This window comes from Podarcis bocagei (assembly GCF_964188305.1).
Source record: "Podarcis bocagei genome assembly, chromosome: 13".
Lineage (NCBI taxonomy): Eukaryota > Metazoa > Chordata > Lepidosauria > Squamata > Lacertidae > Podarcis > Podarcis bocagei.
Window position 1 is genome coordinate 24,274,667 of NC_138138.1, and position 12,887 is coordinate 24,287,553.

A 12,887-nucleotide genomic window follows, 5' to 3' on the forward strand; every position below is an offset into this window, starting at 1 on the left:
CAAAGTCAAAACACCGTTGATTCATGAATGACTCAGCACACACCTACAAGGATCCACGTTAATCAATTAATTACAACTTTTTTTCTCTCTCTTCTTAAATGTAACGAAAGTTGAATAGCAGCAAATGTCCATGGGGTTCTGAGGCATCTTCAGAAATGGGTTGCTCCCCTTCCCTTTTATAAGCCTCTGTAGTGATTCTGCCCCCTTTCTCCCACCCCCTCATAAAGGAATAGCGAAGACTGGCACTGAGCAGTGTCGTCGTTGCTTGCAGGCTGTGGCAACTGGCAAAAATATAAATAAAAATAATTCTTAATTGTTCTTTATACATGAACAATGCTAAGTTGTTGCCAGAGTAGAAAAGTTAAGTTTGGGATGGATGGGGAGTGGGGCAAAGGAAGGGGGTTGGGAGATCTGAGGGGAAACAGAAAACAGATGGGCAGCCATATTGTAGCAAGAGGGGAGGAAAAGAATAAATAGGTTGGGCAATTTGGGGGAAGAAGACAAGAGAGCAAACTAAATTGGCCATTCTAGATATTGGTAGGCGGCCCTGTGGGGAGCAACAACCAAGTCCCAAGGCTGGCCATTTTGTAGGAGGAAATGAGAACCGCAGGGCGGCCATTTTTGAAGGAACATTTTAAAACGTCTGAGGGGAGGGACTTTTCTAGGTGCCTCAGTGAGACCTGGGGAGGAGGAAATCACAAAGAGAGACAGCAAGCACTCCCCAGTCCCCCAGTAGTAGTAGGTTAGGAAAACAACCAAAGGAGAAGTTGGCAGAGGAGCTTTTAGAATGAAATGGAGGAGTTCCGTGACCCAAAGGAAGTCAGTACTGGGATGGAGGTCCTGCTTGAAGTAGGCTTTTCTGAGACTGGGCTTGAAGTCTCATTCATCGTGTTAGGGTCCTTGGTTGATCTAGCGGCCTAGAAAGAAAAGCAAGATTCAGGGAAAAGAAGAAGGAGGAGGGAGGAGAAGGAAGGTGTGTTGGGGTTGTGGGGAGGGGGAGGGGGAGAACCAAACATTTTCTTCTCAAAGGATTGCGAGACAGAAAGAAAGTGCAAAAGAAAGTGAGATAGAGAGAAAGAAAGAAAGAAAGAAAGAAAGAAAGAAAGAAAGAAAGAAAGAAAGAAAGAAAGAAAGAAAGAAAGAAAGAAAGAGACAAGAGTGGGAACTAAGTTAGGAAAAATTTCTATCAGAAACAAGCAGCATTGGCCAGGCCTGAGGCAAAAGGTCCGTTGGACAAAAACAGAGCACAAGATGAGCTGGTTTCTACAGGTTTACTGGACGAAGGGAAGGCGTGATTGCGAGAGGAAGCGGAGGAGACAAAAGAAGGCCAAAAAAGAGACAGAGCAGGGAGATGGGATGAATACGTAGGCAGGCAACGGAAGGGGGAGATGGGGAAGGGGATGGGGAAGGGACAAGAATTGAAATGTTAGTTTGTGGCCATGGACACCATGTTAGAACGACAACAATATTCATTTAGCTGGGGTGAGGAAGGGAGGGTAGGGGCAAAGTGCAGTTTACCACAGAGGTGCTGTTTATCAGAGGTAGCCTCAAAACATCTATTCGTTTTATTGTTTACCTATGGGTACTATTTTGTTGTACACTGCATCCGTAACTAGCAGGCCAAAATTTGGACTGGGATGGATAAAGGGAGGCAGCTTTCAATTTTAATGATAAATCTTGTTAAGTATGTATCCCTCATAGTTGACATGGGGGTGGGTTGGGGTGGCAAAAGGGAAGGAACAAATTGTGAAAGACATGTGAAAATAAAATACAGCCTAAAGCCAATCTGAGTGAGCGGGCTTTCTTCTCCTTGTGGTTATTTTAAGAAAAGGTTTTAGAAGTGGACAATTCTTGAATCCCAGAGTCCCTGCCTGAAGGAATGGCTCCATCATAACTGTTTTCCTCCACAAAGGAATACACATGAAAGTTGGAAAATCCTTGTGGGTTTTGCACAAAAGATTGGTGAGCAGGAACAGGCAGGAATCTAGTTGCCTGCCTGTTGCTCTTTGTGAAAGAACCAAAGACCAATGAACTATAAGGAAACTAATGCTTAAAGTCCAATGCAGCAGGAGGAACCCATAGCCTAACACCCATCCATTCTAGGGATGGATATATGACTAGAAGTAACCCTAAGAAATCCTCCATTCTCACAGATATAGGTAATCACAATTAATTGAAGCGGATATTACTCCAACCTGCTTGTAAAAGACCTCCAAGAATGAAGGTTCCACAATCTCTCATGTATGCTCCTCCAAGCACATTCCACGGTGGAGGAAACTGTTGGTTCTAAAACTGCCGGTCATGCCAATTGTGTGCTCACCTCCCACTGGTTGCCATTTTGATGCAAAGGGGATCCAGAAGAAGAATCGCAAAGTACTGCATACTTTGTCAGAGGAAGTTCCCAACAGCTCGCCCCTGCCATCTCAAACCCAACTTCAGCTCTAGTTTCACGAGGCATGCATGGTCCTTCAGCGCCCTTGCATGCAGATGCAAAGCAAATGCGCAACTGGCTCATGAAAATATTATCGGGGAAGGCGTACCCTGAGAAATGTTCCATGGCTTACCACTTAAGCAAACAGCACCTCTGCTTTGTGGCAAAGGGGGTACAGACTGCGGTTAGTATCAGGATGCAGGGACTTAGGGGGAAGGGAGTTGTGCAGGAAGTAGGGTTTGCATTTTATTCATTTATTCAGTGACAGTCCCATTTTGCTCACAAAGCGTGCTTCAAAATAGACCGGAAAGCCACAGGGTGGGAAGACATGCTCACAGCCAGACATCCACTCCCCCCACACTTGTGGGGAGGAGGGGGTGGTCCTCTGTGTGTGCATATGTACCACAGAATGAGGAAAACCAAAGGGCCCTGCAGACAGGCAGACAGGACATGGGAAAGGGTTCATGGTCTTTGCCATTCGTCATACAGATCTGGCATGACAAAAATAAAAAAAAATAAAAAAGCCAGGAGCAGCAGGGAATTCTGGGAGACGGGCTAGCATATCAGATGCGCTCGCGAAGTGAAAGGGGAGGGAAGAATAACGAGATTTGTGTGGAAGGGGGTCAAGTCAAGGCTTGAGAAACAAAGGGAAGGAGAGAGGAACAGGTAGAGATGTTGTTGTGGTTTAAGGGATGAAAAAGTGGCAGTTGTTACCTTGCTTTGTGGCCTCAGAAAGTTGGCCAGCCACTGGGCGCACTGTTATAGCGTCGACAAGAACACAGAAGTGTGTGAACCCAGCTGAACCGTACTGGCCTAACCATTAAGACCCCAACCAATGCAAATGCACATGGGGTATATCAGGGGGCAGGGGGTGGGGACAGGAAATGGTGAAAAGGGTTTCCACGGGGAACAAGGGACTGCCACTGCCCAATGCACACACCTGTATTTACTTATGTAAACTACAGATATAGTAAATGGCCAGTTACCTACAGTTGAGACACAGCAGGGCACAAGTTAAACATGTGCCGAATCTGATAAAAACAACCTAGCCTCATGGCACTTTAGAGTAAGCGATTTATTGCAGCATAAGCTTTGGAAAACAAGAAGCATCTAGTGAACCAAAGCTTACGTCACAAGCAATTGGCAAGGCTGCAGTCCTGTACCTGGTTACCTGGAAGAGCGTCTTTTTGATATCAATGAGACGTGCTTCTGAGTAGACATCAACAGGACTGCCCTGCAAGGACTTTAAGGTACCATAAGACTCTGTTGTTGTTGCAAGACAGAGAGCTGTTTCACTGGAATGTGCCTCTGATAGATTTGAACATAAAGGTGCTTAACAGTGTGAAGGACTTTGAATAATAATAACAACAACAACAACATTAATACAAAGGAATTCTGATAATGACAGTTGCAAAGACATAGATATCAAACAAGTGGTTTGATGCTCTACAAACAGTATAAGCAGTTAGAAATAAAACAGTCTGTCTTTCAATGTTATTCCAACATTTTTTTAAAAAAATGATGCTTGTTGTAATAATCTTTTGAAAACCAGATTTTGAAGTCTGGTTGAAAAGTGGTGCATGCAGAAAAATGGGGGTTGGGAACCAACTTGCCCTTGTGCTTTACTTTTGAGTTTCTCTCTAGTGTGTTCACATTTCTAATGGTTTTAAAGCATTATAGCTTTTATAAACTTTTTTAAAAAATGTTTCTTGCTTCCCAAGTGTGTATGGAGTACAGTGGTGCCCCGCAAGACGAATGCCTCGCAAGACGGAAAACCCGCTAGACGAAAGGGTTTTCCGTTTTTGAGCTGCTTCGCAAGACGAATTTCCCTATGGGCTTGCTTCGCAAGACGAAAACGTCTTGCAAGTGTTCCAATTTTTTTTTGCTTACCCCCCTTTTTTCTAAGCCGCTAAGCCGCTAATAGCCTTTTAGCCGCTAAGCCGCTAAGCCTTTAATAGCCGCTAATCCGCTAAACCGCTAATAGCGCTAATCCGCTAATAGGGTTGCTTCGCAAGACGAAAAAACCGCTAGACGAAGAGACTCGCGGAACGGATTATTTTCGTCTTGCGAGGCACCACTGTATATTGTAAGCCTAGAATCACCACTGATCCTTTGTTGAAGAGGCTTTCCGATCTTTCAGACAAGTCTAAACTTAATTCTCTCCTCTTAGGCAAAGATCATAAGGCAACCTGGCTGATAGCCAGATTCTGCGCCCAGATTTGTAGGCACAGATCATCCTCTAGAATAAAATAGCTTACTGGGGAAGTGCTGAAGTCAATTTTTAATGGTAGCCCAAATCTCAGCTGTACGGGTGTACGTGTATATCTCAATTTTAACTCATGAGCTATTGCTGCAATCTGCTTCAATTGTATATTTTATCTTTATGAACACTGTTTTTATTGCATTATGTTATGTGAGATGGTTTTTGACCATAATAAAAATTATCTAAGCCTAGAATCACAGACTTTAGAGTTCAAAGGAACCATGATGTTCATCTTTAGCCCAATGTGGGGCTCGAACCCACAGCCCTGAGATTAAAAGTCTCAGGCAACTTCAGTGCTCAGGAGTGCCTGCTTCTGGTTTCCGCTGGTTTGCCCACTGTGGCCTTTCCTAAACAGCTTGGTTGCTGTGATCCATGCTCTGGCATGGGAGCCAACTCCTAGGGGCTGAGGTGCCTTTGCCCCCCCCCCAATAAAATATTTGAGGGGGCCAGCCCCTCACCAAAGTTGATGGGCATTGCCATTCAAATGGTGTGTGAGATATTGTTTTAATTATGCTCTACACTGATTTAGAATACTATGTAAAAAGTGGTATATAAATATTTTTAAATAAATTAATGGTTATTGTTATGTCTCCACCCCCCTTAACTTCTTTGTTCATTTGGTTCACATAACGATTGCAAAAGCATATGTGAGTTCTGGTCCAATTCATCGGTTTGGGCAAGCAGTTACTCTGAAAAAATCCCAATACTTCTGTCAATATATATCTTATTTTAAAAATCCAGCAGTAATTTATATAAACTATACTTATGTTTTAAAAATGAGCATACATTTGACAGCACGTGGTGTTTATTGGGAGGAATTTATTATTATTTGCCAAGATAGCATCTTAATGCCACACTGAAAAACCTAATTTCTCAAAGTAATTGTTGTGCTTCTTTTGCAACTGCTCAAGCATTCTGCTCCTTAATCAACTTCCAGCCAATAAATCTTCCACAGAGCTGTTGAGACCAACCTGACCCTTCTTGTAACCAACTGTGCCAACTGGGTGGTTTTTTTAATAAGGATGTCAAGATGGGTAAATAAAGCCTAATGGCATTTGGCTTTGGCTTGCGAGTGGCTGGAGGGGGCCGCTTCCACTTTTCAAGAGGACTCCGTTAATAATATAGAGATGTGTCTTGTATCCTATTCTCTCAAGAATCCTGTATTCCTATCTGGAGCCTCTTATGAACTCCTACCATGAACGTGGAGGTACTGGACGTGAAAACAGCCCCATTCACTTCAATGGTGTGGGCAGCTTTGCAAGTGCATGAAGCTCTCCTTTCCCTCCCCACAGCTGAAGACAACAAGGCACGTGAGCCCCACATAAACATTAGAACTTTTATGTCTGCATAGCAGGATGCTTTGGGTTTCCATTCAAACATGGTCAAGCGATCCGATATACTTTTCTTCTTCTTCTTTCCCCTCTCTTGTCTTTTCTCTGCTAAATATGCAACACTTCTCTGTGTGTGCCATGGGCAGGAAAGGAGTTGGGGCATACACACATGGACATGTTGTGAAATGCTGGGTGGGGGTGTGTGTGTGAACATGGATTCAATCACATCACACAACCGATACCACTGCCTTTCCTGGCAGGGAAGTGGGCCTCTGACAATTTGTTGGGTTGCGCCTTCACAAGTAGGCCTTTTCCCTCTTCTTTTCAAAACACTGCCATATTGATAGCACAGCACAGGAAATAAAAATTACTTGCCCACCCCAAACAAAGCAAAGCAGGTACTTAGCCTTACAAAGACATAACTGGGCAGGGGAATTCTTAACCAAATCAAGGGGGTGGGTTCCAGTTGGTGCTATCTGGAATTCAGGAGATTCTTGAGGAAGTAACAAAAACATGGAACTTTAGCGACAGAGGATTTAGGTTTAGGTTTGAGGGAGATGGGAGTCCTATCTGGACCTCACAACATACAATTTTTGCCAGGTTTGGCTCCAGCTTCTGACGTATGCCTGTGGAAAGTAGCTCCCCATCTCTCTCTACATTCACTGCCATGTCACAAGTAGGTGCATCTTCTGACAGAAATTCCCAGCCGTAATTTCTAAAATCGCTTCCAACGGGCATTAGGAATTTGTGTTCAAGTTTATGCAAATATACCTGCCCCTGACCCCGGATCAACAATCCAAAGCCAACTCACCACTCACCTCCACTCAAAGGCAAAAACAAAGGGATCCTAACTCAATCTGCCCCCACCCCAGTGCTCCCGTAACAGAGTGGTGTGGCTGCCTACAGATAGACTACCTGTTGTTGTCCCTGGATGCGCATGTACTCCATGCGTTGCTTTATGTGCTTGCTCTTGTCGGGGCTGCCTTGCTGGGTTTGCTTCAGCCGTGATGCAGGATTGACCATCTTCATGGCAGGGATCGAGACGCCACCGCCGCTCTGGAGGGAGAACAGAGGAAAGGATGACTTTGGAGAGATGCTAAGGAGCAAGGCTTAAGTTGGCAACAGGTTAAGGGCTTGCCACCAGCTCTGCTACTGCTGCCAAACGCATCTCCCTTCACTCCCATTGGCTGACCTGCCATGGTGTCATGGAACGTTCACAAACGTTCAACCACTTAGGAAAAACCTATCTTCAGGAGAATTTTGACACATAGTGCTGCTTCTATGGAGGAGATGAAAGGGCTGTTTACCTCTTGCCAGGGTTCTCTTGCTATCTAGCCTGCTCAATGTATATTGTACACATGTCGCCAAGCTCTGCTACAAACCACAAGAACTTTTGAAGGCAAGCAAAATATCCTCGCACCGAATATAAGGTAAAGGTAAAGGACCCCTGAATGGTTAAGTCCAGTCAAAGGCAACTATGGGGTCATGTAGCAAGCATGACTAAACTGCTACTGGCGTACAAAGGACCGTGACGAGTGCAAGAGTGCACAGAAATGCCATTTACCTTCCCACTGCAGCGGTACCTATTTATCTACTTGCACTGGCACGCTTTCAAACTGCTAGGTTGGCAGGAGCTGGGACAGAGCAATGGGAGCTCACCCCGTCGCGGGGATTCGAACCGCCCACCTTCAGATCAGCAAGCTCAAGAGGCCTAGTGGTTTAGACCACAGCGCCACCCATGTCCCAATATATATATCATAGCTACGGAGCTCCTTTCCCCTGACAGAAAAAGAATTATTTGTTGCTGCTATAGACCTACAAAATTACAGAACAACAGTCTTACACGATCACAATCAAAGGACAATAGAAATTGGGGGTTAATTACCCATTTGATCTTCTTGCCCCCCTTTTCTTTGCTAGCCTGGAAATTCATTAGAGGTTCAGGGAGCAGAAAGCACTGGATGAAGGGTTAGAGAAGGGTCTAAACCAGAGAGCTGAATAGCCAAAAGTAAAGGAAGAATGGGAAAATGGGAAAGGGTTTTATTTTTAGCATACTGATTTCTCCACACATTTGGCCTGACCCAGCACATGCAATCCATATAGGGAACCTGGTCGCAACCCACAGACCAGCTGTGCTTAATAATAAAGTCAGTTAACCACACCTCACCCCCACGTTAGAGGCCTGAACCAAGTAGTTGTAAATATATACCAAAAACCATTTAAGGGGCAATAGAGTCCATGACGAACAATTTAAAGCAATACCAAAGCAATACCAATATCAGACAAAGCTTTAGTAAAGGATTCCAATAAGAGGTGTCAGAACATTATTATATGGCCGTTCAAGTCTGGAAGGAAGTGGAATGGGACTTCCAGGGTGGCACCATCGGCAATGGCGGACTCCCTCTGATCTGGAGGGACTAGCTCCACGCGAAACGGGTCTTTTCCGCTACGGCGAAGCGGGGACCCTTTCAAAAATCACAGGCGGATGAAGCCTGTGACCATGGGACTCGGCGGGCACCTTTAGCGCCCCCCCAACCCGCAAAGGAACCCACTAACGGGCTCCGGAGTGAAGAGGGGGAAGTGGCGCGGTGCTGAGAGTCTACTGCTTCTTCCGCGGAGTGAAGCCGCACAGCCGTTGCCAGAGAGTGCTGCCTTTTTCCTGGGACAATTTGCCTTCTAAAATAATCACCCGTGAGTACTTAAATCTCGGACAATTGGACTTTAAATAAGGACTTGCGAGCAGAAAGGAAAATTGGACTTAAAAGTTTACTTCAATTTGGCACTGAAACGGGAAGGTCTACACAGGAAGTCAGCCTTCCGTTTCTTTGTAGATAGATTAAAGCAAAGACATGGCAAACTAGAGCTCAGAAAATCGCTTGTAAAAGATTAACTTTCATCATTTAAAATTGTTGAACCCCCTTCGGAAGCAGGAGAAGAGGGGGGATTTTTTTCGGACTGTTTAAACCTGCAGAAGTGAGTGCAAAATAAAGTAACTTTCCACCGTCTTGATCCTGGAGCGGGGTGTCAGGACTGACGTTTTTTGAAGCTCATTGACCAGAGACAAACGTCTTTGACAGATAGCTAAAAGAAGAGAAACATAGTGATTCCATTGTTCCCCTTCGTATTTTAAAGGAACAAATATTGACAAAATATCTGAAAAAGGAAACTTTGTTGTCAGACTTGCCTTTAAAAGAAAGAACAAATAGAAGTTTTCCCCCTAGAGGGAGACTGTGAAACTGTAACCAATTCCGGGGAGCTTGCAGCTGTTACTGATTACAATCGTGGGAATAGACTTCTGACCTTACAGGACAATGTATTCAGAAGCTCTGTTGTGTGCTCTCTGTAAAACAAATGCCCTACTGGAACAGCTACATGAGAAGACGGACTTGATGACTGATGCGATCAGAAATTTTGAACAGGCAGTGGGAAATTATATGGAGCCCACCCAGGAATTAAATCAGGAGTGTGCCCTGACAGAACAGATGAGGGAAGAAGATGTTGCTGAATCTGGGGCGCCAGAGATGGAGGGAGCTGTGGCCCAGCAGGATCATGAGCTTTTGGATTTGACAAATGAACTTGGAAAAAGCCAGATTTGGAAAGATAAAGTTTGGTCTGGTTTGGAAATGGGGGGTTGGATAGACCCCCCCCCCTATGCAGGGATGTTTGGACTTTTCAAGTCTGGCAATGGGCCGTGAGATGTTTGGGGTTGTGGGGGCTCTTAATTTTGGAGGGACTTTGAAACATGTTCTTAAATACCATATGGAGTTTAGTGTGGACTATGGAAAAGGGGCTGATTTGTTGAGAAGGGTCAAAAACATTGTTAAGCTGGAGTTCCCACGAGTGAAAGGAGCAGGAGACAAAGGAAAATACAGCTATAAATATGAAGAAGAGCAGTGGAACGGACATGGAAGAGACTTTAGGGCCTCGGATACAAGATTACCAGGTTAATGCGCTAGATTGATGGGATAAAAAGGACTGACAAAACCCGGGACCAGGAGGAAGGGACGTTGGATGAAGATTGGATTGTTTTTATTTTTTGTGGTTTTTTATTACCAGGATTGTCTTATAAAATTGATGAATGTTAGAAAAATGTTGGAACGAAATTACTTGGCTTTAGCAAAAATGTTTAAAGAATTATGTAAGAATATTATGGTTATGAGAAGTTGGTAAAAATAAGACTTAAGTTTTAAGCTTTAAGGTTTTTTATAGTAAGATAAGATTAAAATAGATTAAGGTAATGTAATGACAGAATATTATGAAATATGGAAAGGATTTGCTGCGACAATTAACAACCAGGATACAAAAAAAGGGAGGAGGAGGAGGTCAAAGAAAGAAGGTAATGACAGTTGAGGATTTGAGAATGATGGATTTGTTTTTGAGTGTTTGTGGTGTATTTTTGTTTTTTGAATTTGTATTGTTTGATGTGGTTTGTACCACCACATGTCCTGGGAAGACAGGGCCAGCCCTGCATAATGGGTAATACAATACAAAGGGCACCCTCCAACTATTTTGGGATTTTGCGGAAGCTATTCAATCACATACCTGAGCTTTAGGCTTGCAGATTTAAAGTGGATTAAAGCACTCTGTTGCCTAGCACAACTAATCCACTTAAAAAAAGAAAAAGAAAGCAGACTTTTTGCAGGTTAGAAAGTGATGGAGAAACGCATTGAGAAGTGTGGGATGAACGAATGGTTAACAGGAAAATGTGTAAGCATCCCACTAAGTGAATCGGGATGAATGCAGGATGAACGCTGGTTGTTGTATAACCACCCGACAAACAAAGCAGAAGTAATGCGCAATAAAGTCTGGCTGTAGGAGCCCTTCTATATGTCCTTTTTATTGTACATTCATGATGATTTGTGCTCATTATGGCATCAGGACAGTTATATGTGGTCCCACCTTCAAGACTGTTTGCACCTGCAAAAGTTTGAGGGCAGTTACCTGGCAGCAAACTTTTGTACATCCAGTAGCGCAAAGCCCTGTTAACACATGCAAATTTTACATTTTCTGGATTTGGCCAACAGCTTCCGAAGCTGCCTTGTATTCCTCCAGATGTTGCTGAATTACAACTCCCATCATTCCTGTCTGTTGGCCAGGCTGATTGGAGCTGTAATAATAATAATAATAATAATAATAATAATAATAATAATAATAATAATAATAATAATAATTTATTATTTATACCCCGCCCCGCCACTCTGGGCGGCTTCCAACAAGGCAATAAAATACAATAACCTATTAAACATTAAAAGCTTCCCTAAACAGGGCTGCCTTTAGATGTCTTCTAAAAGTTTGGTATTTATTTTTCTCTTTGACATCTGGTGGGAGGGCGTTCCACAGGGCGGGTGCCACTACCAAAAAGGCCCTCTGCCTGGTTCCCTGTAACTTGGCATCTCATGGCAAGGGAACCGCCAGAAGACCCTTGGCGCTGGACCTCAGTGTCCGGGTAGAATGATGGAGGTGGAGAAGCTCCTTCAGGTATACTATTCAGCTATTCAGAAATATCTGGAGGGATGGGGGCTGACCATCCCTGTTCTAAAGGCAATGATTTGAAAGTATTCTGGGCACGATATAGTCAAATTTAAGCTTTTTAAAGTCACTAATACTGGAAGGAGAGACCTAAGCATCATGCAGGCTGTCTCTCCCGTTGCATTAACTGGATTAGAAGCGTTTAACTTCAGCTGGCTTGTGCTCTTGATTTGTGATTATTAGTCCCAAGGCTCTTGGTTATCTTGAATTTTAATTGTTCACAAGTACCAATCGATCTTCATTATTACAATCATGGACCTGCCACTAAATTACAATCAAAGAAACGCAAAATTACAGTTTCCAGGCCACTGGAATTAACAGCATGGCAAAGGGCTAGGATATGTGAGTGCATTGATGCACATTCGTACTTAACACTAGAGTGAATTGTTGAAGGCTATTTGGTTAGTAAGGCACTTTAATCATCCGGTTCCTAGTAGTACATGCTGATGCACAGAATCTTGCCGCTTTGATGGCGATCTCCATGATTCTTAATCCAACCCCTAATTAGATTTCAAACAAACACATTCTGCTGAAAGCAGAGGATGTTCTATGCAAGCCTACTTCTTTTTTGTTATATTGAGAGATATATTCCGATGTCTTACGCTTGTCCTCTTTGCATCTGTTCTTCACTCACTCTTGCTGTGAACATCATCTCATCAGGTCCTTGCTGCCATCATCTCTTTACCAAGATTTGTCTGCTTCTTCCCTCTTGCATTCAGTACAAACTGCTTCTTCTCATATTGTTCCCCTCTGCTTTTCTTCTTCTGAACTTTCTTTAATTCCTTGTTCTCTCTTCTTGGTGGTGGTTGTTTCACCACTCAAGCCACTTATCTCTGTCTCTGGCATTTAGGTCACCTTTTCCTTTTCCTTCCTCTTACTGCTGGACTTCTTCGCCTCTTTAATAACATACATCGTGTTGCTAGGCTTTCATGAGACCTTTCCCTCCTGAATTTTGGTAATTGTCTTTACATCTGGCAATTGATTAAAGGGCCCATCTACATTACATGGCACTTGTCAAAGTATCTGTATCTTTTTCGATTAATTTCTTTTCCCTCCCCCTATTCCTTCTGTAACTTGTGTTGACAGATTGGCCGAGTATTTTCTTTTTAAGAATGTACATCACCTGGCACAACAATAGACTATCATGATTATTTAGCCAGCCTCAATCCCGAAGATCTGAGCAGGCTTTTTGTTCAATCAAATATTTCCTCTCTTTTTTCAGTTATCACCTCTTGGCCTTCTGCTACTCTAATCCCCATGCCTGGATGAATATCTTCTTCCTCTGATCATCTAGGCATATCCCTAGCCTCCTACAAACTCCTTCTCCAGACTT

At 43.5% G+C, this 12,887-nt stretch overlaps 1 protein-coding gene across 8 annotated transcripts in view; it reads right to left on the bottom strand.

Annotated features, from left to right (window-relative positions):
* Nucleotides 1-12,887, bottom strand: part of SRCIN1 (SRC kinase signaling inhibitor 1) — a 270,653-nt gene continuing 257,766 nt past the window's right edge. For all 8 annotated transcript variants that reach the window (XM_081166037.1, XM_081166036.1, XM_081166042.1 and 5 more), the window contains 2 exons: nucleotides 6,941-7,081; nucleotides 1-917 (listed from right to left, as the gene is read on the bottom strand). In XM_081166037.1, the coding sequence (XP_081022163.1) occupies nucleotides 783-917; nucleotides 6,941-7,081 (276 nt within the window). In that variant the 3' untranslated portion in view covers nucleotides 1-782. The remainder of the gene's footprint in view (nucleotides 918-6,940; nucleotides 7,082-12,887) is intronic.